The sequence below is a fragment of the Girardinichthys multiradiatus genome, chromosome 13, assembly GCF_021462225.1.
Source record: "Girardinichthys multiradiatus isolate DD_20200921_A chromosome 13, DD_fGirMul_XY1, whole genome shotgun sequence".
NCBI classification, from domain to species: Eukaryota; Metazoa; Chordata; class Actinopteri; order Cyprinodontiformes; family Goodeidae; genus Girardinichthys; species Girardinichthys multiradiatus.
The window spans coordinates 12,803,119-12,827,442 of NC_061806.1; the positions used below are offsets into that span (position 1 = coordinate 12,803,119).

The 24,324-nt window shown below is 41.4% G+C and overlaps 2 protein-coding genes across 4 annotated transcripts; one reads left to right on the forward strand and one right to left on the reverse strand.

Moving 5' to 3' along the window:
• The first annotated feature begins 2,664 nt into the window (after positions 1–2,664).
• On the forward strand, positions 2,665–10,082 carry ndufs6 (NADH:ubiquinone oxidoreductase subunit S6). Of its 3 annotated transcripts, none has more exons than XM_047384770.1 (5): positions 2,665–3,071; positions 4,177–4,386; positions 4,703–4,756; positions 7,882–8,004; positions 9,959–10,082. In XM_047384770.1, the coding sequence occupies exons 1-5, from the start codon at positions 2,808–2,810 to the stop codon at positions 10,025–10,027; spliced, it is 720 nt and encodes a 239-aa protein (XP_047240726.1). In that variant the 5' UTR covers positions 2,665–2,807; the 3' UTR covers positions 10,028–10,082. The 3 variants fall into 3 exon arrangements, with proteins under 3 accessions (XP_047240726.1, XP_047240727.1, XP_047240728.1); XM_047384771.1 differs by lacking the exon at positions 9,959–10,082 and adding an exon at positions 9,272–9,931; XM_047384772.1 differs by lacking the exon at positions 2,665–3,071 and adding an exon at positions 3,926–3,988.
• Positions 10,083–18,920: 8,838 nt separating this feature from the next.
• Positions 18,921–23,250, reverse strand: irx4b (iroquois homeobox 4b). Its single transcript, XM_047384441.1, has 6 exons — positions 22,904–23,250; positions 21,717–21,878; positions 21,500–21,609; positions 21,141–21,297; positions 20,266–20,419; positions 18,921–20,177 (listed from the first exon to the last, which is right to left on the reverse strand). The coding sequence occupies exons 1-6, from the start codon at positions 22,946–22,948 to the stop codon at positions 19,630–19,632; spliced, it is 1,176 nt and encodes a 391-aa protein (XP_047240397.1). The 5' UTR covers positions 22,949–23,250; the 3' UTR covers positions 18,921–19,629.
• Positions 23,251–24,324: the final 1,074 nt, after the last annotated feature.

Sequence of the window (24,324 nt, forward strand, 5' to 3'; positions counted from 1 at the left end):
GCTGCAAAGCAACAGTACTAAGAACTGGTCTACCCGGCTACAACAAGGGTGTGTACACTTGAGTTCTACTGTATCTCATTGTTAATTTGTGTTTTGTCTTGTTTTTCAAATTATTCAAAGTGAAAAACAGCACTGAAGCATTAGACAGGGAGTGTAAAAAGTCGGCATCACAGGAAACCTGCATAAACAGGTTTGCGCTCGTCTTCTTAAACAAAATCAAGCTTTTGAAGAGAAATGTTTTTTAAGTCACCAGAAAGTCCGCCTCGCTAACAATATAATGACATGCATCCTAGATGTTTCCAGGTGTTTAGCTTTAATTAAAGCATTTATCTGATGTTTTCTTTATTCCACATCTGATCCTCCCACTAATTTCTGCTCTTTAATTTTCTAGATGACAGCAACCGTCCATGTAAACAGACTTTGTTGAGCCTCAAAGCTACAGATGGTTGATATATACAATGAATTCCACAGCGAACTACGTCATCAACTCTACGTCAAATGTTTTGATAGAATACCAGTAAAAAAGCCTCAAATTGCAAGACTGTAACTTCTACAAGGAATTTTTATGTATTTTCACTCACTCAAAGGGTTGTAATTCCCTCCTTGTTTAATATCTAAAAAGCAGCCAGTGGTATGTCTAATAAGTGATGCAAGAGTATTCATGCAGGTGTTTTACTGTTTGGCGTTCCTCCATCGGCAAATAATAACCTTTTGGCAAACCATCCAAGCAGAGCCAATCGTGCTCTTGCTGTTTGTCACCAAACATCTTGCAGCCAGCTGGGTTACCTCCACCTGGCTGTTTCCAAGCTGAGATACGTCCAGGCCTTTTAGAGGTCCCAAACTGGCAGAAAGTGTGGCTACAGTTTTTTTTTAGAACAAACCTCTGATTTATCACACTGTCTCAGAAAAACGCTTACATCCTGAGTTTCTATGTGAGAGCTATTGGCTCCTCCTTGTGGAAGAACATTGACATACATTCTAATGTAAAACAAACGAAACTAAGTCTATACGCGTTTAATTAAGTGATATGGAGAAAAGCATTTACCTCCTTACCAATTTCTTCTGTTTTTTGCTTTTTTGTCTCACTTAAATGAGTCCGATTTAGAAAAATATAAAAAAAATATCTGACAAAGATAATCTAGGTAAATAGAAAATGAAGTACTTAATGAATTGCTTAATTATGAAAAGCAAAAATATCCCTAACAAAAGGTCCTATGTGAAAATGTAATTGTCCACTGAACCTAATACCTGGCGTTGGCAACCTTGGCAGCAACAAGTGTTTTTGATAAGTAATGAGCCTTTTGAGGAAGATTTTTGACCTGCTGAATTGTTTCTTTTTTGGTTTGTTTTTTGTTTTTCAGCCACATTTAGGGTTTTTTGAAGTATGAACAGCTTGTTTAAGGCCATGCAACGTCATCTCAATTTGTTTTAAATCCAGGCTTTGACAAGGCCGCTCCAAAACCTTCATGTATTTGTTAGCTATTTAGAGATGGGATTGCTGGTGCTCTTCTGAACAGTCCGACCAGAAATTGTCTTTCAAGATACCATGCGAGAGAGCATAATTAAAGGTTCCATCCATTAAGGTCTGTTGTCCAGGTACTAAAGAAGAAAAGCACCCAAGACCATTTCACTATCACCATGTTTGATTGTAGAGATCACTCCATCCAAAAATACCCACTTTTGTCTCGCCACTACTGAACAATCTTAGGGATTATTAAGATGTTTTTTTTTTCTTTAAATGCGAGACATTTGAAAAAAAAAAAAACAACTTCATGTGAGGCAGGCAAGTGAGGCCTTCAGTGCTTTAGATGTTGTTCTAGGTTCTTTCGTCAGCTCCTGGTTGAATCATCAGTGTGCTCTTGGGAGTCATTTTAGTGTGCCAGCTCCAGCAAAGAAGGTTCACCACTGTGTTGTGTTTTCTCCATATTGGCTCTCACTGTGGTTAGCAGCAGTACAAAGGTGTTTGAAATGACCTTGCAACCCTTTCCTGTCTGATAGATGCAAAGATCTGCTCTTGAATTTCTTTAGGCATTAAGTGTCGCTTTTGAGATATTTTCGCCTCCTTCATGTTGTCACACTGGTTCTGTCTAGGTGATTTCTTAATTTTTCTGGTCAGCCAGTATTTAGGCCTGGGTGTGGCTAGTGAAAATGAGCCTCCCAATAACTGGGCTAATCACAGTTAACCAACAATTTAGCAAGAGGAGCAATTTTATTTTCATATTTAGCCCAATTGGAAAGCTTTTTCCCCTAATTAAAAATATTATTTTAAAACTGCTTCATTAATTCACTTCAGTTATATTTAAAGTGAAACTTTCAGTATTAACACTGAAGTGTGAGAAAAAAGAAAAAAAAAATGTCTGAAAGGCAAATAGTTTCTTAAAGCATTGTATTCAACATTTCTTGAATTTGAAACTTAAATTGAGAAAAAAAAAAGTTTCTTATAAATAAAACTTTTAAGATTCGTTTTGCATGTTTAATTTTTCTTTCCTAAAAGTTAGTCTGAGTAAAACTGAGTATCTTCAACTCTGTTGCATGTTAAAAGAAGTGACATAAATCCCATTAACAAGACTAAACAGGCAAACAATTTATTATGACAGCACAGTTTTGGTAAATATTTTTAACACTTCTCAGCACTCTCAAAAGTTTAGCCCTGCCTCTGCTTGTGTCTTGGGTTTGTCTTGCAGAACACAAACAAGCGTCCCCTCCGTCGAACAAAGAAGCAGTCTTTGCAGCGCTTTTTTAGGGCTGTCTTGGTTTTCATCCCAACAGCGGGCTGGATGCGGGGAAGATGCAAGTACTGACCCAGCATGGATGGTGCACTCTGGACCGGGAGGACAGACGATGGAAGAGGTGCTGCTAACAGGAGAATCGAACGAGGGACGGCAGCGACTGTCCACAAACACCTGTACGCACTTGCTGCTGATTTGGGAAGAGTGGGATTCAAACGGCTTATCTGGGCCACTTGTCGACTCAGGGAGGTAGCCAGGTGCTTCAGCAAAAGAGGACCCATGGTGACAAAGGCTGCAGAGAGATCCATGATGGAATTTAGAGGTGAAATAGTTAGGTTTAAGGTAAGATAAGGTTCATCTTAAAAAATGTGGACATTTCATCCCTTGAACCTTCAACATTTTTATCACATTACAACAACAAACGTCAATGTAGTTTATGTGACAGACCAACATAATGTAGTGCATAATTGTAAATTGGAAGGAAAAGGAATACAAGATTTAAAAGAATTTTTTACAAGTAGAAGTCTGCAAAGTGTGGCATTCATTCACTGCATTCAGCCCAATCTACTCTGATACCCGTAAATAAAACCACTGCAACCTGACTGCCTTCAGAAGTCTCGTAATCAGCTAATTTCACTTCATTATAGTACAGTAACGCAGATGTTCTGTGAAAGCCTCACTGAATAACACCATGAACACACCACCCTCAAGGTAAAACAAGGTGGTGGTGGAAGCATAATGCTACCAAGACGCTGAGGTTGTTTTCCTTCCACCCTCATAATTATGTACTACTTAGTGTTTCTCTATCTCATTAAAATATATTGAAGCCTGGGGTTGAAACAAGACAAAATGGGGGGAAAACAATAAGGGTTGCTTTGCAAGAGAGAATTAAAGATAAAACAGCTTATAAAACAAATGACATTACCTTAAATACCACCTCGTAATAATAAAAATAATAATATACATATTTTATTTTGTGAGGTAGTCGTTTATCACACTGCTTATGAAGAACGACTATGCAATTTATACCAGGACTGAGAAAGTCAGTTTGACCTGCTAGCGCTAAAGTCTAAGTCTAAAGTCGGCTTACGCATTACGGCAATAATTTATAAAGTCAAAAACTAAAACACACCTCTTGTGAAATCTGAGTAGAATCAAAGCAAGGATTATACCACCGACAGTTGCCTTTGAAACGTCGAAAGAAGACCGCAATGCTAATACCGCATTTGGGTCTTAATGAAGTGCTTCCGGGTTATGAGGTAAAGCGAGTTAACATCCTCAGTCTGGTCAATCAGGTTGTTTATTTGTATGACTAAGAAAAGCCTTCCCCTTTTATTTGCCCAAAATAGTACTTCTATAGTTTCACTTTCTTATTTCACTATCGTCTTGGTTTAAATAAACGAACTAAAGTAAAAATTCCCACCAAGCTAATATTTGTACCTGGCAGGCAATACCGCGGGTGAAATGTTGCCGTATCCTTCCTCACCTCAGCAGCTTGACTGTTGTAAACATGGCGGCGGCCGCAGTGTGCAGAGTTCTGTCCTTCACTAGGAACGCTAAGGTGCTTGTTCAACCTCTGAGGTTGACTGCTGTACCCGTCCACCGATACAGCTTAGAGGTTTCAAGCACCGGCGAAGCTGTCACTCATACCGGCCAGGTAGGCTTCAATGGGTGATCTGCTTTGGTTCTTAAAGATAGGCCTGCTATTAGTTCACCTTAGCCTAGTTAAAATGTTGCTATAGCTCCACTATCGGACAGCTCTTTTTTTTAGCTGCCAGGATGTGTGTTTCTTAAATTGATTCACATTAATGAATGGCACGGGGTTTTATTTGAAATTGGGACTATTAATGTAATTGCATTTTATCTCAATTTGCAAGCAACAGATATAGATAACTGCTAATGAAATCAATGTAAAGGTCATGTTTACGTTGCTTCTTTAACTCGGCGTATAACTTGAATATGGTTTCTTTTAGGTGTTTGATGAAAACGATCCGAGGAGAGCAAGATTTGTCGGAAGACAGAAAGAGGTAAGAAGTCAATGCAACCAACAAAAACGGTCAGCGTTGAGACTCAGCTCCGCTACAATTAGTCGTAAAATTGTTTTATTCGATCACAGAAGGGGAAAAGACCATAAACGTGCACTAGGACAAACAGGTTTATTGTTTTTTTCATAAAAGTCAGTTAACCGTGTTCTAATCCGAAATGTGAAAATACAAAATATTGTTTGTGTTTATTCACACTCCTGTGTGTGCATACACTACTCACAAAAGGTTGAATGATATTCAGCTTCGGGGTGAAATTCCAGGATGAACCTAATGTGCACTATAACCTTTACTGCACTTAATGTGACCTTCTCTAAACATTTGAATGCACATGTCAAACTGTTTAATGTTTCAGTATGTTTTGCACAACTTGTAGTTCTTTAACAAAGAGCTTAACTACAAAATTCACAACAGGTGTTTGAACCATAAATCAACCAATACATTTCCTGGTTCATCATGCTGTTCACATTCTGACATCATGAGATCGGATCGACATCGGATCAACAGTACCTCACCGTTGTGATCCTTCAGACAGGATGTTCTCAGAGGGAAGTGACCACTGAGCTTAGAGAGCCATCAGCAGGTTGCAACAGAGAGACCAGAAGAGGCACAGAAAGCCATAGAAGTTGAAGTCCTTTGGCCACATCTCACACTGATGACCCGTTCATTGTGAAGAGTGTCCTGTGGAACCGGATGACGAATGCCGTTCAACTCCAGGCACATTTAAAGGATGACACCAAAGTGTCACGTCAGACCATAAGAAACCATATACATCAGCATGGTCTGCATGCTAGACGACCTGCACGAGTACCTGACCACGCCACCAGACACAGGCATTATCATTTACGCTGGACAAGGGACCGTTGGACCTTAGCGCTGTTCTCTGATGAAAGTTCATTCACGCCGAGGAGAAATCATGGCCCGTAGAGACTCATAACTCTGGAGCCCAGAACCTCAATGGCCTGAGGGCCCCGCTTCAAGAAGGGAGGGATACCATGCCTTAGCAGACAATAAATCGACTAGTAAACAGCTTGAGACGTCGTTGTCAAGCTACAATTGATGCTCAAGGCAACATGACATTTTTTGTTGTGATATACTTACCACAGCTGTTGTCTCTTGTTTCAATGAATTGTTTGAGATGAGGAAATCGCCAAGCATGCTTCTACTTAAATGCCCTTTTTACATGATATATCACTGTCGCATGAACTTTTTGCGTTAGATTTTGAGGTGTTGAAACTTAGAATAATTTGGAGGTGTGCCTTATCAGACTGGGCACCATCTTGTTCATCTTCATCACAGAGAACAGGTACTCAAGCAGGTTTGAACCACCAACCATGCAGAGCATTTTGAGCTGCTTGGAGGTAAGGTGGGGGCAGTGGAAAACTGGGGGATCTGCAGACTCATACTTTGTCTTGAATGTGCTGTAACACTGCAGGTGTGTAAGGTTCATTAGGATGTTTCCAGGTGCTCTCCACATCAAAACCACATGTATCGCAGAGAAATTTCAATTTTTTCGTGCTTCAAAAATAGTCAGGTGGCCCGTGAACTCATTGTGCAGAGTGAACACTTGGGATCACAGTGACATCTGCTACAGGAGAAGCTCTCCCAGCTGAGTGTACCCGACTCCACCTGCAGGTGGATCACTGACTTCCTGTCTGACAGGAAGCAGCGCGTGAGGCTGGGGAAGCACGTCTCTGACTCCCTGACCATCAGCACCGGTTCCCTCCAAGGCTGTGTTCTCTCTCCTCTGCTCATCTCCCTGTACACCAACAGCTGCACCTCCAGTCACCAGTCTGTCAAGCTTCTGAAGTTTGCGGACGACACCACCCTGATCAGACTCATCTCTGATGGTGACGAGTCCGCGTACAGACGGGAGGTGGACCATCTGTTGGACTGGTGCAGCCAGAACAACCTTGAGCTCAACGCTCTAAAGACAGTGGAGATGGTTGTGGACTTCAGGCAGAACCCAGCCCCACCTGCCCCCATCACCCTCTGTGACTCCACAATTGACACTGTGGAATCTTTCTGCTTCCTGGGAACCATCATCTCCCAGGATCTCAAGTGGGAGCCAAACATCAGCTCCCTCATCAAGAAAGCCCAGCAGAGGATGTTCTTCCTGCGGCAGCTGAAGAAATTCAACCTGCCAAAGACTATGATGGTGCACTTCTACACAGCCATCATTGAGTCCATCCTCACCTCCTCCATCACCATCTGCTACAGCCAAGGATAAGGGCAGGCTGCAGCGTGTCATTCGGTCTGCTGAGAAGGTGATTGGCTGCAGTCTACTGTCGCTCCAGGAACTGTACACCTCCAGGACCCTGAAGCAGGCAGGGAAGATTCTGGCTGATCCCTCCCACCCCGGTCACAGACTCTTTGAGACTCTCCCCTCTGGCAGGAGGCTGCGGTCCATCCGGACCAAAACCTCACGCCACAAGAACAGTTTTTTCCCATCTGCCACCAGCCTGGTTAACAAAGCCTGGAAACCACCCTGACACTCTCCCTTTCCCCCACACCCCCCCTTTTTTTGCTGACAGGACACCTGTAACCTGCAACTTTATGTGTTACATTAACGCTCAGCATGGACTCCTGCTTTACTTGCACAATGATCACCTGCACTGTTGTACCGCTCTTGCATCTTATACTGCTCTATATTTACTCTCACTCACTTAAAACTGTGCACTTATATTTATATTATATTGTAGATATGTTTATACTGTTTAATTTGTATTGTATTGCACCGACTACGCCAAAACAAATTCCTTGTATGTCCAAAAACGTACTTGGCAATAAAGCTTTTCTGATTCTGATTCTGACATCTACAGTAAAACGTGGTAGAGGTTCTGCTGTGCTGTGGGATTTTATTTCAACCTTAAAACTTTAAAGACAATAGACTCTTAAGCACATAGAATAGGGCGTTTTGTGTGAATTCTCTCTTGTTGCTGAAAAATATTTATTAGAAAATTACATAGAGCTCTACTCTCAACTATGTTTTAAAATAACTTATTTGCATTGTTGCTGACATGTCTTGTCATTTTGTTTGGAACATAGGTTGGCTACTTTATTTAAAGATTTGTAACTGTTTCTTATATTTATTTGTTTGCTGTGTTAAGGTGAATAAGAATTTTGCCATCAAGCTTGTGGCAGAAGAGCCAGTGACACACATCGAGTCCAGAGTGGTTTCCTGTGATGGAGGTGGAGGAGCACTTGGACACCCCAAAGTCTACATCAATTTGGTAAAATCAAGCTTATGTCGGATATTAAGTGTTAAAATACTCAGACTAATGTAAAATAGGTAGAAAGAATATACATTTCCCAACCAAAGGGTGACTTCTAAGGAGCTGATAGCCATAGACTGGGATACAGTACACAGCACTGCATGCTGACATGGTATGATGGAACCCTGAAAACTGCTCTCCTCCAGAAAATTCTGAGGCAGTGAGTCCAATCATCAGTTTGTGACCTAAGATTAACCACACCTTGGAATCACACCAACATGTCAGCTTAAAGGTTTTGGAATGGCTTAGTCAAAGCCCCGAATTAATTCTAGGTTGAATGCTGTGGAAAGAGGCCATACATGCCTGAAAACCTTCTACTGGGACTAAATTAAAAGAATTCTGCAAAGTCTGTGAGTGATTGTCTGAGATTGTTAGTTAGTCAGACTTTAAAGGTTGATGCAAATCCTAGAAACACAAATTCAATGTATTTCGTTATGATTTTGTATGACAGACCAACACAAAGCTAATTGAAGGTAAGCTGGAATCAAACCTACAACTTTCTGATTGCCAGACAACCACTCATCCAACTGAGCCATTTGAGGGAAAAGGATATATGGTTATTGAAAGTTGTCCTCAAGTTAAAATGTGAAAAGTGTTGCATGCATTTGTGTCCAACCCGGCTTTTACAACATACTGACCGGACTTTTTGGGTTAATCGCCTACCAGCTCTCTGCATCTAGAGACTCAAAGTCTCGTCAATTGTTCTTTGCAAAATAGTTCAAGCTCTGTCAGTGAATGAAGAGCGTTTGTGAACATCAGTTTTCAAGGCCACAAGTTTTCCGTTGGATTTAGGTCTGGACATTGACTGGGCCTTTTAACTCTGGCAATGTGCCTAGGGTCATTTACCTGCTGGAAAGTGAACTTGCACCCCAGTTTCATGAATTGTAGCCAATCTTCCATCAAATCTAACCAGCTTATTCCTCTCTGTTGGAGAAAAAAAAGGATCCTTAACGGATGTTACTGCCACCACCGTGCTTTCTATCTCATATAGCATTTTACAGATTGGCAAGAAAGTTGAGTTTTGGTCCCATCTGACCAGTGCTCCTTCCCACCACACACTTGTGTGCTCTACATGGGTTGTGGCAAACTTTAACAGGAATTCTTATGTCTTTCTTCCTACAACAACTTCCTTCTTGTCATTTTTCCATTTAGGTTAGATTTGTGTATATGATCTAATAATTGTCCTGCTACCACATTCTCCCACCTGAGCCTTGTATCTCTGCAGCACCTCCAAAGTTACCATTGGTCGCTTGGCTGCTTCTCTGATTAATGCCCTTCCTATCTGGCATGTCAGTTTAGGTAAACTACTATGTCTTGCTTTCGGACTGCATGATATATTGAATTGTAAATCATCATTGCAATATCAGTGTGTGCAATATTGAAACTGCAATGGAATGGTTAGATGCTATATGTCAAGTGTCGGGTATTCGCTCCTGCATATGGATTATGTATTTAGCCAGCTGGATAATTTCTGATTACCTGAAATGCCCACAGCTGATGCTAATCTTTAATGGCTGAAATGCTAAGCTCGGTGGGGGTATTGTGTAATTGTAAAGAAGGAAAAGAGTCAGGAAAATGGGGATTAGTTGTAATTGATGTCATCATCATAATTTCCAAAAGCCATAATTGCAATCCAATATTTTCCATGTATCATCCAAGTTTGTGTTTGAAAAGTTATCAAATCTGGAGACAAAATTGCAAGGGGTCTGAAAAATATTTACAAGGCATTGAATTTAGTATTATATGTATATAGGCTAGAAAATCACCAGTTAAAAGGGGAGAACCACAATAATTTGTTTCAGAACATTTTTGAAAGATTACAAGAAAGTCGAGGTCATTACCAGCACTACTTCAGGCAGCCGGGTTGGATAAAATGTTTCCGCTAATGAAACGGTCTTTTGTTTCCACGCAGGATAAAGACACAAAGGTGGGCACGTGTGGCTACTGTGGACTGCAGTTCAAGCAGAAGCATCATCACTAAAGCATCAGCACTGTATTTGCTTCTCTGTATAAAATAAATTATGTTGTCTGTTTAACTGGAAGTGCATTTTGTTCTTAACAAAGTTTGATTTAATATAAACTGAAGCAACATGACATTTATTAATGTTTAAAAATAGAGTTTGTTTTCAGAATGTCAGTGAATTTTACTTCATTGCCAGCATCCTGCTACTGGATGCAGTTCTAACATGTGACCGACAGAGGTCAGTGCTGTCCTACAGATGTATTTGAGCTGAGGGGCCAAACAATCTTTTTGGCATCAGAAACTGAAATATTTTGGCCTGCTTTTTTTTTTTTTTTAAGAATTGGTGTGAAATAAAAGAAAAACATATTCATTTGCACAACTTTCACAACATTTATAGCCCTTTCATAGGCTTGAACTTGTTTATAAAAGATAAGGCTCATGTGTGCAGAGAGAACCTCAGTGTCATAATGCATCCCCTCTCAGCGATCTGCCTGGAAAACTCCAGGCCTTTCTGGTGAGACACAGCAGAGCAGAACAATACATGTTTGAAGAAGATCATATATATATTTCATCAGGTCTTATTCTCCATAGACCTCTGCATGCCAAATTGGCCCGTGCTCGGTTCAGGCTCCAGAAACTGTTAGCGTGTTCGGTCCCTGGTGATGCAGCCAGTGGAACTGCATTTTTCCACTCCACAGAGCTCAGGTTGAGCCAGGGGGGGTTGTCAGGCTGATATAATTGGCCCTGGTGGCTCCTGGAAGTACACCTTATGCTGTAGTTAACCTCATCTCCAGTCAGACCATAGTGGATGATTGAAGGGGCGGGGGGTGCATTGTTAAATCGAGGCATGTGAGCTGGGTCGGTGTCAGGGAGATGACTGCTTGGTCTGGCGGTCAGTGTGTCTGGTTGGATCGGAGGTGACGGGTGGTTGAGTGGGGGCATCGCCGCTGGCAAAATTTAGCGATGAAACTGAGCATATGAATAGTGCTGAATGACAGAGCTGTGTTTTTTTGTACTGGGTTTTACAGCGGTTTTAAATTATTCACTGCTCTTAAACACAGACTTTCTATTCACCCTGAAAAAGTCTGGTTTTGTTTAAGTATTTTTTAAAGGATTGAAACACTTGTATCTCCAGACCTTGCTCCCTGCTCCAGTGTTCGTTCTATTCATTATCTGTTCATTCATTTGTCAATCCATCCATTTGTTCATCATCCATCCTTCTGTCTGTACATTCATCTATCCTTTACATCCATACATCCACCCATCTATAGGTTTGTCCATTTTTCATCCATTAATTTTCATATACCATTATTTATATTTGTTTGCCCATTGTCCAACTATTTGCCCATTATCCATCCACCAGCATTGTTCATCCGTCCACCCAATTTTAAATTTGTCCGTTTGTCCATTATTCATTTATCAGTGTGTCCATCATCCACCCATATGTTTGTCCATCTGTCAATTATTCATTCATCTGTTTTTCTTCCACGTATCATTCATCATTTTGTTTGTCCATCACCCCATTTGTTCATCCATCCTTCGATGCGTTTGTCTATCCCTCCATCATCCATTTGTCTGTTTTTCATCTGTCCACCCGGTTGTTTTTCCACCAGTTCTGTATTTTAATCATTCTTTTACTAGAAATATCTGGCACAAATTTCTTCTACTTCAGGAACGGACTGAGAATTTGACAAATTAAAAATTAGGTCCAAAAGAGAATATGTAGGAACCCTGTGAACACATCACCCAGAATATTATAGTATTCCCCAACAGTGTATGTGTCAAGTAACTCCAGGTTCTAAGGGTACATTCAACCAGACTGCAGTTAGACTCATGGAGGGGTTCAGTTTTTGAGGAGTTTAATCAGGGCAGGGTGTAACCCTACATCCAGCCGTCCACTTTCCCTATGCATATTATCAGAAGGTAATTGCAAATACAGATCTATCTGTTGTTTGACCTGCACTGCTGGGTCAGAACCATCAGAAAAAGATATGCTCAAATGAGACTAATCACATTAGAAATGTCCTTAACGCTGAGCAATAGATAATGGAGTTAAATGCCAAGGAGTTCCTTAATACAGAGTCCCTGCACAACAATCACTCACTCTACACAAAACATCCTCCTCTTCTCTGTAATTGCCCTATTAAAATATTTCTACTTTAAGATGTGTCACATTACAGGGCCCCAGGCTCATTATGGAGCTCCATGCGTCCAATTATCTGAGGCTCCACGTCCAGAAGCCAACCTGACCCAAAAGGGGGCTCACGGGCAGATCTGGGAGCAGCCCCGTCCTCCTCAAGTCCACGCTCACTGAGAGAGAGGCAAATCAGAAGGCTGACCTTTGGTCATTGTCTCGAGGCAACTCCACTCGGCTCAGCTTTTGGTCAGGTGACAGCCTCTGACCTTTATCATGAAAATAATGACTTGTTCTCGTGCCAAGAGCTCAGGGGGTTTCCGTGGGGAACGAGACACCTCTGGCGACACGAAACAGTATTTGGTGGACAGAGTTTGCACTCAGCGCTTTGATAGCCCCAGAAAAAACCAAAGTGTGTGTGACATGGCACAAGAGACTTGGAACTGTGAGTGTATGTACGCCAGTGGGTGTGTTTGTGTGTTTGGATGTGCAACAGAGGCTCAGATGGTGTTGAAAGGAAATAGGTGTCAGACTGAAGGTGCAGAGGGGAGTAATTTGAAGTTGTCAGAATTTCGTTTTAAGACATTCCATCAGAGCTTTTTCAAAGCACGAGTTATTTAGAATCACTGTTGAGAAGAAAAAAAAAAAAAACACCCACAGCAGAAACCAGTGATGAAATTTGGGCAAAAGTCCTATTTACTTAGATATAAACGTCTTTCCAATTATGGCTTAGATCTAACATACCGTGAACTTGACAGAAACACCGTCTGTCCATCCATTCACTTTGACTTGAAGAGGTTATACTGCAAAAACAGTAAGGAAATTTGGGGTTGGATGATTATTTCTTTGTTGTAACAATGTTTCTTGGCAAGAAATCTTATAGTGTTGGAAAGTCTGTCTGTTTCCCCTTAAATGATGCCACATTTACAAAGAAAATGCATTTTTAGGTTGAGCAGTAGAGTTCAGTATGTGGGTTATGGCCATGAAAAACTTGCCGAATCCTCTCTGCCAATGTCAAACATGTTTTGATGGAGGCCGTATGATGGTGTGGGACTCCATCTTGTTCACCAGAAAAAAAAATAGGCTGTTCATCTTTGGAAGCAACAGAGTGAGGTCTATCAGAGACTACCTCCAGAATTTGGGAGTGAAGAGGATGAAAAAGTCATTCAGCAGTTCAGGTCTCAAACCTATTAAACACTTGTGGGATCATCTCAGACGTGCTGGTTAATCCAGAGTGACCAACACAATTTATCATTGGCTGACTTGCGACGAAGGCTGGTTGAGGAATGGGATGCCATCCTGCAGCAGTGTGTGACCAACCTGGCAACCAGCAGTAGAAGGAGGTGCCAGACTGTTGTAGTTATGTACATTCCATAATGTACATAGTATATGTATAGTATATTCCATGCAGCACTGGAATGTTTTATGTATGACATATTAAATTGCCAATATCTTTTTTGATCTTAAAACCCACACTCAATGAGAGAATAACATGTTTGGCACTGGCAGAGTTGGGAATTTGTCCATTTTCACTGCTCACGATTTCAGCTTCCTCCTGCAACATGCCGATGTACCCCTGGGCAAGGCTCTTAACCTCAAGTTGCCTATTAATCTGTGTATCGATGTATGAATGCGTGGTTGTTTGTAAGTGTGATTGGGTGAATGTGGCTCTAGTGTAAAGCACTTTGAGTGGTCTGTATGACTGGAAAGGCGCTATATAAGTTCGGTCCATTTACCAATTACATACTCAACTCTCCTGCCCAGCGTACAAATGCATTTCCATTACAAATGTAATGGAAATACGATTTGTTGCCAAGAAGCATTATTACAACAAAGAAGTAATCAATCAAACACAAATTTCCCTAATTGTTGTGTTATGGTTAGTGAACACTTCCTCCAGCAATTTCTGGGTCTGTGCCCGGGTCATTTTCAATTTGGACACGATAAGAAAAACTTGAAAGGAAGACGTTCAGAAGGCACCCAGATCAGCTACCTGAACCCCTTCAGCTGAGTTCCCCTGGATGACAGAGCTCCTTGCCACATCTATAAGACTGAGCCGCCCACCCTAAGGTGATGGTTAATGTCAGGATTGCCCAGTAAACAGCTCCATCCATCTTCTCTTCAGCTCTGACCAGCTCTGACCTCTGAAGTTTGTAGTTCTGCTGAAATAAGCAGGTACAATTTCACTGGTAGTGTGATGCTTCTTCAGTGATTAATTTTCCAGTCAAAATAATAAAATAATTTATCAGAAATTGGCTTTTATTGTGTCGTACGTTGACCTTTGATTCTGTTCTGCAGGAAGATGTACTTGCTGTACAGTGCCTTGCAAAAGTATTTTCCCATTGAACGTTTCCTCATCTTAAGTTACAACTTCCGAGTCATTTATTGTTATTTTATGTGGAAGACCAACACAAAGTAGTACAAAAAAGGAAAATGATAAATGTTGCCCTGCGATGGACTGGTGACCTGTAAATGGTGTACCTTGCTTCTCCCTCAATGACCGCTGGAGATAGGCACCAGTACCCTCGTGACCATGAAAATATCAGCGGTGATGAATGGATAAGAAAACAACATATTTCTTCAAATCTAGACTTATTATTACAGCACAAAAGCATAATTTTGTTGTGCTGCAAATTTTTGTTCTCATTCCCTGCCTTCTGAAAATCTAAAACTAGGGTTTATTCCCTCTATATTTACAAATAAAAAAATGCATAATTCAAATAGCAAAAGGTGAGAACAGGTTTATATCTCCTAACCCCCTTACGACTGTCAGACCAGCTCCTTCATGACACCGCCGCCACTTCGAATCTGCCTCGAGATTTCATTTCAAGATGGGAACAAAACTGTGTTGTTCCTAGCCCGTTAAATTTAGACAAAGTGAAAAAAGTAATTCAGATAAACTATAAAAGATAAATTAGCAGCCTACTGCAATAAAGGTCCTGTCAGGATGATAGAGGAAGAAAGAAAAGTTTTATCGAAATAAGAAGACAGATGCCATTATTTATCATCTCAAATCTTACTTATTTATGAAGCAGAAACAGAATGAAATTCTCAGCTGAACTCATCTTGAATTATTTAATCTGAAATGGTTAATTCCATACAAAGCCCAGGCAGATCCCTCCTCTGTTCTGATAAATACTTTATTACTGCTCCTAAAAAAGAAAAAAAAAACAGGGGCAGGAAAAGGAAAAAGATGGAAAAAACATGTCCTTTCTGTTTGTTTTTGTTCTATTTGAGAATAATTTTATTTATTTGTGCAGCTTTTTAGAATAAAGTTAGGACTTCATGACTTTTAAACATGTTTCTTAGTAAATTTGAAGTACTTTCTTTTACTTGCAAAGAGAAATCATGTTACGGTTAAAGATGTGACACTTACATGAAATTATCCAAATGGTTTTATGAGCAATTATAATCTTTATCTTTTTTTCACTTGTGAGGGGAATCTTCCTGCTGTCCAAGGTTGACAAAGTCAAAAGGCGCCTAATGAAAAGGGACGCATCGCTGATTGCAGCTATATCTGGAGCCGAGGTGGAAGTGGCATCGATTTAACAATTTAGCAGCACCCTCCTCTGTGTTTTTCCATTAGTCACGGCTGAATACCCCCCACTCCCACCCCCCTTTGCTACCACTCTCACACCACCCCATCTCACTGCCTCCAAACACACAAACAAACTCTATTACACACAAACCCCACACACACACCCTTATCCAAAGTTTCAGAGGTATATCCCTTAGCTCCACAAAAGGCCTTATATCATCTAAAGGGATTCCTTCACAGTGCAAAGGCACACAGAGAGAACATCACAATGCTAGAGAATACATTTTTATTTTCGTGACTTAGTGCATGTGCAGGCTGTGGTGCAAGTGTACAGTAGTGTAATTTGTTTCATCAGTGGAAACTCTACAGAATTTGACTACCTTTACTAAGGTCTATTAGAGCCTGCAAGTTGTAAAAGAGTCAGGGATAATTGTGTTTTTAAAACAGGGTCAGGCGCTACTAACTGATTGTTCACTATAAAGGAGCTTTTTTTAAAAAAATAATGGCTCTGTTAAAATTAACATAGTAGGAAAAATTCCCACAACTGTTTAGCAAATATGTCATACCGATGTAAGTTTGGAGATACGTGAAGAAAATCTCAGAGCAATTGAAGGCTAACAGCTAGCCATTCTAGAATATTTAAGTGATATAAAATCACTGAAACTGAAAATATAAAGCTACATTGGTCTTATATTATATGTCTACAACTTAATTTTTTTTGTGACTGTGCTAAAGTTACATAATGCTGTACTTATGTAGGCTTAAATAGCTAAAATCAGCTAATTGGGGATTTTACAAAATCTAAATGTTACTGCTACTCCAGATGTAGGCCAAATTGATGAGTTACATCAAATGGATGATGCAGCTTACAGTGTAAGCCCATATAAATTTAGCTCGTCTTTTCAATGTTCTTATCGATCTGTTGCGAAAGTGTAGACGATTAATATTGTATAGAATAATTTCATTCTGCATCCCATTGGGGTATAAATATTTTCAGTTTGAGTTGTTTTAATTTTCTACATTCAACACAAACTGTTTAAGTCTTTCCAACTAGCTATTAGCCCCTGAGAATTCACCTAATCGGCTAATCGTGAGTCTGCAGGGATAATTTTTAAACACTCCTGCAAAAGCCCAGGAACATAGTATCTTCAATTTATTGCACAAATGACAGCCTGTTGCAAGATCCAAAAGCTTGCTCTGCTCTTGGTGAACATAAAGCGGACCGATGGGTCACCACTGATCAAGCAGGTTGAAAAAAACAAACTGAACAAAAGCGAAACTGTTGATACCTACCATATGCTTGTCTTCCGCTTATCCGGGACCGGGTCGCAGGGGCAGCAGACTCAGCAGAGACACCCAGACGTCCCTCTCCCCAGACACCTCCTCCAGCTCCTCCGGGGGGAGCACAGGGCGTTCCCAGGCCAGCCGAGAGACATAGTCCCTCCAGCGTGTCCTGGGCCTCCTCCCGGTGGAACGTGCCTGAAACACCTCCCGAGGAAGGCGTCCAGGAGGCATCCGGTATAGATGCCCAAGCCACCTCAACAGGCTCCTTTCGATGTAGAGAAGCAGCGGCTCTACTCCGAGCCCCTACCGGATGGCCGAGCTTCTCACCCTATCTCTAAGCGAGTACCCGGCCAGAAGCTCATTTCAGCCGCTTGTATCCGGGATCTCGTTCTTTTGGTCATGACCCAAAGTTCATGGCCATAGGTGAGGGTAGGAACATAGAGCGACCGGTAAATCGAGAGATTTGCTTTTCGGCTCAGCTCACTCTTCACCACAACAGACCGGCACAGCGCCCCCATTACTGTGGCAGCCGCACCGATCCCTCTGTCAATCTCCCGCTCCATTCTTCCCTCACTCGTGAACAAGACCCCGAGATACTTGAATTCCTCCACTTGTGGCAGGAACTCCCCTCCAACCTGAAGAGCACAAGACCGGATGGCCCCTCATAAAGGGTCCCCGATTCCATACTCCTGGAGCACCCCCCACAAGGCATCACGAGGGACACAGTCGAATGTTTCTCCAGGTCCACAAAACACATGTGGACCGGTTGGGCAAACTTCCATAAACCCTGTAGAGTGTATAGAGCTGGTCCAGTGTTCCGCGGCCGGGACGAAAACCACACTGCTCCTCCTGAAGCCAGGGTTTGACTATCGGCCGGACTCTCCTCTCCAATACCCTGGTGTAGGCCTTACCAGGGAGGCTGAGGAGTGTGATCCCCCTGTAGTTGGAACACACCCTCCGGTCACCCTTCTTATGTAGGGGGACCACCACCCCAGTCTGCCAGTCTAGAGGCACTGTCCCAGACCGCCACGCAATGTTGAAGAAGCGTGTCAACCATGACAACCCCACAACATCTAGAGATTTGAGGTACTCAGGGTGGATCTCATCCAACCCCGAAGCCCTGCCACCGTGGAGCTTTTAACCACCTCGGTGACTTCAGCCTGGGTGATGAAAGAGTTCAACCCCGAGTCCCCAGCCTCTGTTTCCACCAGGGAATGCGTGATGGCAGGATTGAGGAGATCCTCGAAGTACTCCTTCCACCACCCGATAATGTCCCCAGTCGAGGTCAGCAGCTCCCCACCCCCACTGTAAACAGTGTTGGCGAAGCACTGCCTCCCCCTCCTGAAGCACCGGACGGTTTGCCAGAATCGCTTCGGGGCCAACCGGTAGTCCATCTCCATGGCCTCACCGAACTCCTCCCAGGTCCGTGTTTTTGCCTCTGCCACCGCGGACCCTCAGCATGCGCTTGGGCCTGCCAAGTCTGTCCGGCTTTCTCCTCCTCCAGCGGATCCAACTCACCACCAGGTGGTGATCAGTGGGCAGCTCAGCCCCTCTCTTCACCCGAGTGTCCAAAACATGCGGCCGAAGGTCTGATGATAAGACAGCAAAGTCAATCATTGACCTCCTGCCTAGGGTGTCCTGGCGCCAAGTGCACTGATGGACACCCTTATGTTTGAACCAGGTGTTCATAATGGACAATCCATGACTAGCACCGAAGTCCAATAACAAAGCACCACTCGGATTCAGATTGGGGAGGCCAGTCCTCCCGATCACTCCTCTCCAGGTGTCACTGTCGTTTCCCACGTGGGCGTTGAAGTCCCCCAGCAGAATAATGGAGTCCCCGGGAGGGGCACTATCCAGCACCCCAGACAGGGACGCCAAGAAAGCCGGGTACTCCGCACTACTGCTCGGCTTGTAGGCCGAAACGACAGTCAGAGACCTGTCCCCAACCCGAAGGCGCAGGAATGTGACCCTCTCATCCACTGGGGTAAACCCCAACACAAGACGGCTGAGCTAGGGGGCAACAAGCAAACCCACCCCAGCCTGCCATATGCTAATATTGCTTTTTAATTTTGAGCTGTTTGAGCTGTTTTAAATTGTCAACTTTAGCTTACACCAAGGCCCCTGTCTGAATTAGCTACTTTGACCAATCTGAGGATTTCTTCACTTTTCTTCAAATTCACAGTGATGTGGCACGTTTCTACTACAAGTAGGGGGAACATTATTGAGGAAATCTTCACAGAATCTCTTTTCAGAATCTGAACTACAAATTTAACTCATAGTTTAACAACTTTCATCAAGCAAAGCTTTAAAAAATTTTCTGGGTGAAAATTAAGGGGTGACCAATACAACTGGGGTTGTTTCTGAGACTTAACAAAGTACAACACAGCCAACACAGGGATGGATGGAGGTTGCATCACTGCTACATGGAAAATACTACCCACTTTTTCTTTATAAGCTAAAATGATTCCATTACCATTTAGCTGTCAATAACTTATGTTATGGAGGTAAAACAAATCTCATTTAACACTTTTTTTTTTGCATCGAAACCAGTCTGCATTGGAAAACTTGGAGTTTGAGGTACAGTCATTCGGTCTTATCACAAAAACAAAATGTAGACTTTTGTTTTTAGTCCAGAAGTCCCAGTGCTACAACGTTCATAGACTACAAACATGGTGTAGACTGTATAAGTTCAAAGGGTTGAGCAGATGTCCCGCTGTCTATCATGGCCTCGTTGAGATCTTTCCACACCTCAGCTGGTTTTGACTGCTGGAAAGGAGGACCATGGAATACTCCATCCACCCACTCTCTCAATGTGGCCACCGGTGACTCTTGTTGCCTGTCCACACTGGTGAGTGCCATGTTCGTTGGGTACACAGGAGAGGAGGACCGGGTCGATGACAGCATGCATGGGGGGTATTCTGGCTGGGAGCCGGCTTCTGGGGGAACAGCTGTGTGTGCAATGGACCAGATTTTTGGCTTAGTGTCAGGACTTCGGAGGTCTTGGTTCATGTAGAAGGAGCTGTTTTGATGGTTGACTGGTGTTAGTTTGGAGCAATCTGCGGACAATCTCTGCCCATGTGGGGGATCTGTGTTTGGGTTTGCTTCTTTATCCTCTGGTAGAACATGTGACTTCGGGTCGCTATCAGAAGCATCTGACTCCACCATGTCGAAGTCCTCAAGGTCACTCTGCAGCTCTGCACATCGTTGATCTGCAAAAACAAACCAGTTCAGGCAACAGTGATGCTGTGACTGCCAACTGCATCCAAATGATGAACAACGGACTCTGGGCTTTCTTACTATGAAGATGTGTGCTGTTTCTAAGCGGCTTCTCAGCTTCACTGCTGTCTTCATCACAGCCTCTCTCATCAGAACTTTTACAAGCTCTTGGTGACCATGTCACCTTGTTCTCTTTTTTCAATCTCCTGCGTGCATTGGCAAACCATGTAGACACCTGAAGGACACAGAGAGGAACTTAAATGAATTGAAAATGAAGGCAAATGTTAAAAACTGCAGCTGCCACAATGCTGTGCAGCTCTGAGCATTATCATTAGGGTTTGTAATTAGATGTTGTAAAGTGAGATGTATGCTACGATATTTCTCGTAAATGTGAAGTCTGTCTTTCAAAGACCTCATGCGGTTAGCTACTTTATGCTAATGTCACTAAAAGTTGGCATCCACTTCACAGCTTCCTATCAGTCTTAAACCAAAGGGTTTTTCAGTTTTTGATAATTCTGGACTGCTTTCGAATGTTTTTCTAGGTTAAATCAAAAATACGTAAACCTATAAATTCTACACTGAATAGACATTCTTTAAAACATGGTTTGAGATAGGTGAAACCTTTATTCTATTTGTGGAAACAGAAAAAGAAGCATTGTCAATGCTTTTTTAGCTCTAGAATGGGATAAGTGTGAAAAATGCTGTACATGGACTAGCCAAATCTGGACTGGAATATTTTCCTCTGACTATAGATTATTTAAAACAGTTTGTGATTTGTAAAACTAATAATCTGTTTATGAAAAACAAAAATAAATCCAATATTGTGAATCGCCTGGTCTTGTGACTGAGCTGAATTCATGGTTACATGTGTAAATATTTGTTGAACAGCCATAAGGTTATTCAATTAAACGTTAAACGTTTTGGCAGAATGTTTAATGTTCTGGGAAAAAAATCACCTGGGTGAGGGTCATCCTGGTGATGATAGCAAGCATTATCTTCTCCCCCTTTGTGGGGTAGGGGTTCTTCTGGTGCTCCTGCAGCCAGGCCTTTAGAGTGCTGGTGGTTTCCCGGGTGGCATTTTTACGGCGGGAGGAGCTATCCGAGCAGGAATACCTGACCCAAATAGATAATATAGATATAAAAGATAATGAACAAAAAATAACTCCAAGAAGATTTGTTGTAAATATATGTATTTGCTTAACATTTTAAACATGTCTTGAGGGGAATTTCACCGCAGTCACATTTTTTCTGTGTACAACTACAGTCAGACAACTGGGTAATAATAAAAGAGTTTATTATAAGGCCACTTACTTACCCATATCTGTCATAAGGATATTGTCCAAATGTGTATTCATAAGGATAATAGTTAGAGGTCTGAGATGTCCCCAAATGCACGGGTGCAGCTTCTTTGGGATCTAGTGGCCCCTAAAGGGTTAAAGTTTCATTGTCAGATATACATTCCTTGCTGACCTGTGCAAAGGAGTTTCATTTGTATTATTTCTGAAAGAATAAAAGAAAGGCCTGACACTCACCCTGGAATAGAGCAGGGGGGCATCGCTTGCACCTCTGTTGTAGTAGTTGTGACTCTTTGGGTAAGCGCCGCCATAGACCCCAACGCCGCTGCCAGGAGGAAGCTGGTGTCCCGGAGAGCGCAGCACTGGGTGCGATGCAGGAGAACCAGGGGTCATCAGGAACTATGGAGAAATCAACAAAAGTAACTTTATTCATCCCAAATATAAAAATTATTGGCATAAACCTCTAATAATCAGTCAATTAGTTTTCATTTATATTTATTCAACATTTTTCATATGTGAAGAACCACAAGAAGCATAAGAAATGCATAAAAAAATGAATAAAGCTAAAATCTGTATTTAATTTAACCAACTATATAAAGTTTAATTTATCACAGCATTCAAAAAGTAAGGAAATTATTTAGAATCAACATAATGTCAAACTAAAATTTCTTGGTAAATATAAAGTAAATAATTTCAACAACTATCCAAAGTTAATTAATCACAAAAGCAAAGAAAATAAGTATTGTGAATGAAATCTGCACCTCTAAATCTGTAAAATGTAAAAATCAATATAAATTCAAGCCTAATAAAAATAACTAAATACATAAAATAAAGCTTAGATGTACATTGAAACTATATAAACTTCATGAATCACAACAATAAAATTAAATAAATAAATAAATCACACAGAATAGAAGATCAATATAAACTCAAACTAAAAGTGCCTAGTAGAAATATTTAAGCGAATAAATAAATAAAATAAAACTTAAACCTACAACAGTTCATTCAGAAAACAAATATTATAAGAATATATTCATTGTGATTATTAAAAAAATAAAGTGAAACTAAAAGTGCTTAGTAAAAACAAATAAAATTAAACCGAAACAAAAAACTTTCTGAAAATTAAACACAACAAAGCTAAATATGTAAACATAATGAATGAGATAATTCAAGATCAATATAGAGTCAAACCAAGGGTGCCCAGTAAAAATAAATAGAAATAAGTCATAAAAACTGATATAAGGAATAAAGTAAAATAAAAAATGAATAATTATCGATTTTTGCACTTTCTTCAAAAAATTTAAACGAAATATTATTTGTAAAAAATAATTTTATCAACATGAAAAAAACTTTGCACATTTATATCTATAAATAAAGCTATAAAGCTAATACATTAAAGGAACTTCATTTGACATGTACTTCACCTGTGGTGTGGTGGAGTAGGAATATCCCAGCTGCGAGTAAGCCATGGTTCAAAGTAGGGAAAAAACGCAATTGCAGACAGAAAAACGCGTGGCCACATCCAACAGCATCCGTGCCTTACACAGATAGTTTTCCTGCGGACACTTATTCAGATAAACCGTTATTTCCGTTTAAATTTCTACTTTTTTTAAGCTTTCACAATCATCTACCTTCTGATCCAAGTCGTGGCGCGCAGACATCGACGCACCGCTGTCATCCCAGCGTCCCTTTGGACGGAACTACTCTGCTTTACTCACTCGGCTTCTGCAGCTTTCTACAGCTTCCCTGCTCTCTTACAACCATCAGCCAATTTGTGTGTGTGATCTAAGCAAGCGTCTCCCTCTGATGCGTCTTTGGATTTTAAGACGCGTCTCCCTCTGACGTCAGCGCGGTGTCCACATCAGGATGAAGAAACTCACCCGATTAATTCCATCCCAGCTTCCCTTCAGCCCTCATCCAAGAGGACAGCTCCGTGCCACTCAGATCCACTCCCCCAGGCGCAAAGAGAGCGTGATCAATTCCCCAAACAAACACCCACAGCTGCATGCTTACACGCATGCACACACTTACAACCATGCATGGCCAGAGGGGCGTGGGGAGGAGAGAGAAGGAGATCAGGGACGTGATGCGTTGACACCACATTGACACGAGATGATTGATGACTACAACCTGATATTAGCATAATCGTTTTGCCTCTGTAGTTTAGATAACTTGTCACCGCTGAGAAATCTCGCTGTCACCCACATATTCATGAGTGGGGGGAAATTTCAGGTCTCCCCCGAGCAAATTAATCAAACAATAAACAGTCCACGCATTCCCTTGAGTAAGCACCTTTAGCAGCTGAATGGCTTGTCATGTTTTTAATAACTAAGTCTTAAGATGCGTAGGGGAAACGCTTTTTCTTCAATCTGCTGCTATTTGGTTTTATGTGTTTTGTAGATAATCGAGGACCTAAATGGGCAAAGTGAGAGATTTAAAATATGAGAATAATTATATTCTGTAAACAAAAACAAAAAAAAAAAAACAGAACTGAGCTATTCTGGGGATAAAATACATAAAAAGGAAAGTAAGTTGGAAAATGTGTGTGAGGAATTGTATCGAAAAAGGAGGTAAATGAGGATTTTTTTTACTGTTCACTATGAAACGGAATTTTAGAGAGTTGCTAAAGTTATTTAAATATTGAAAATGCAGATTTTCAGCCAATTTTATTCCCATTTGTTGTGCGCAGTGTCCAGCGGAAAATGGCAAGGCTAATATGTTCATATAGGTTGTATTACTCGTAAATATATTAACTCAATAAAAGTGCAGCATGCTCCGAGTCTCCCCTCAGTGAGAAGAAACACCTTGACTTATCTCTAAACCATATCCACCCCTTCCGATGGAG

Coding starts and splice junctions, on each gene's coding strand:
- irx4b (XM_047384441.1), bottom strand. CDS start 22,948: ATGGCTTACTCGCAGCTGGGATATTCCTACTCCACCACACCACAG. Junction 21,298..21,499: donor TATCCTTATGACAGATATGG/GTAAGTAAGTGG, acceptor TATTTGGGTCAG/GTATTCCTGCTCGGATAGCT. Junction 20,178..20,265: donor AAACAGCACACATCTTCATA/GTAAGAAAGCCC, acceptor TTGTTTTTGCAG/ATCAACGATGTGCAGAGCTG.
- ndufs6 (XM_047384770.1), top strand. CDS start 2,808: ATGGATGGTGCACTCTGGACCGGGAGGACAGACGATGGAAGAGGTGCT. Junction 3,072..4,176: donor GTGAAATAGTTAGGTTTAAG/GTAAGATAAGGT, acceptor TGTACCTGGCAG/GCAATACCGCGGGTGAAATG. Junction 4,757..7,881: donor TTGTCGGAAGACAGAAAGAG/GTAAGAAGTCAA, acceptor TGCTGTGTTAAG/GTGAATAAGAATTTTGCCAT.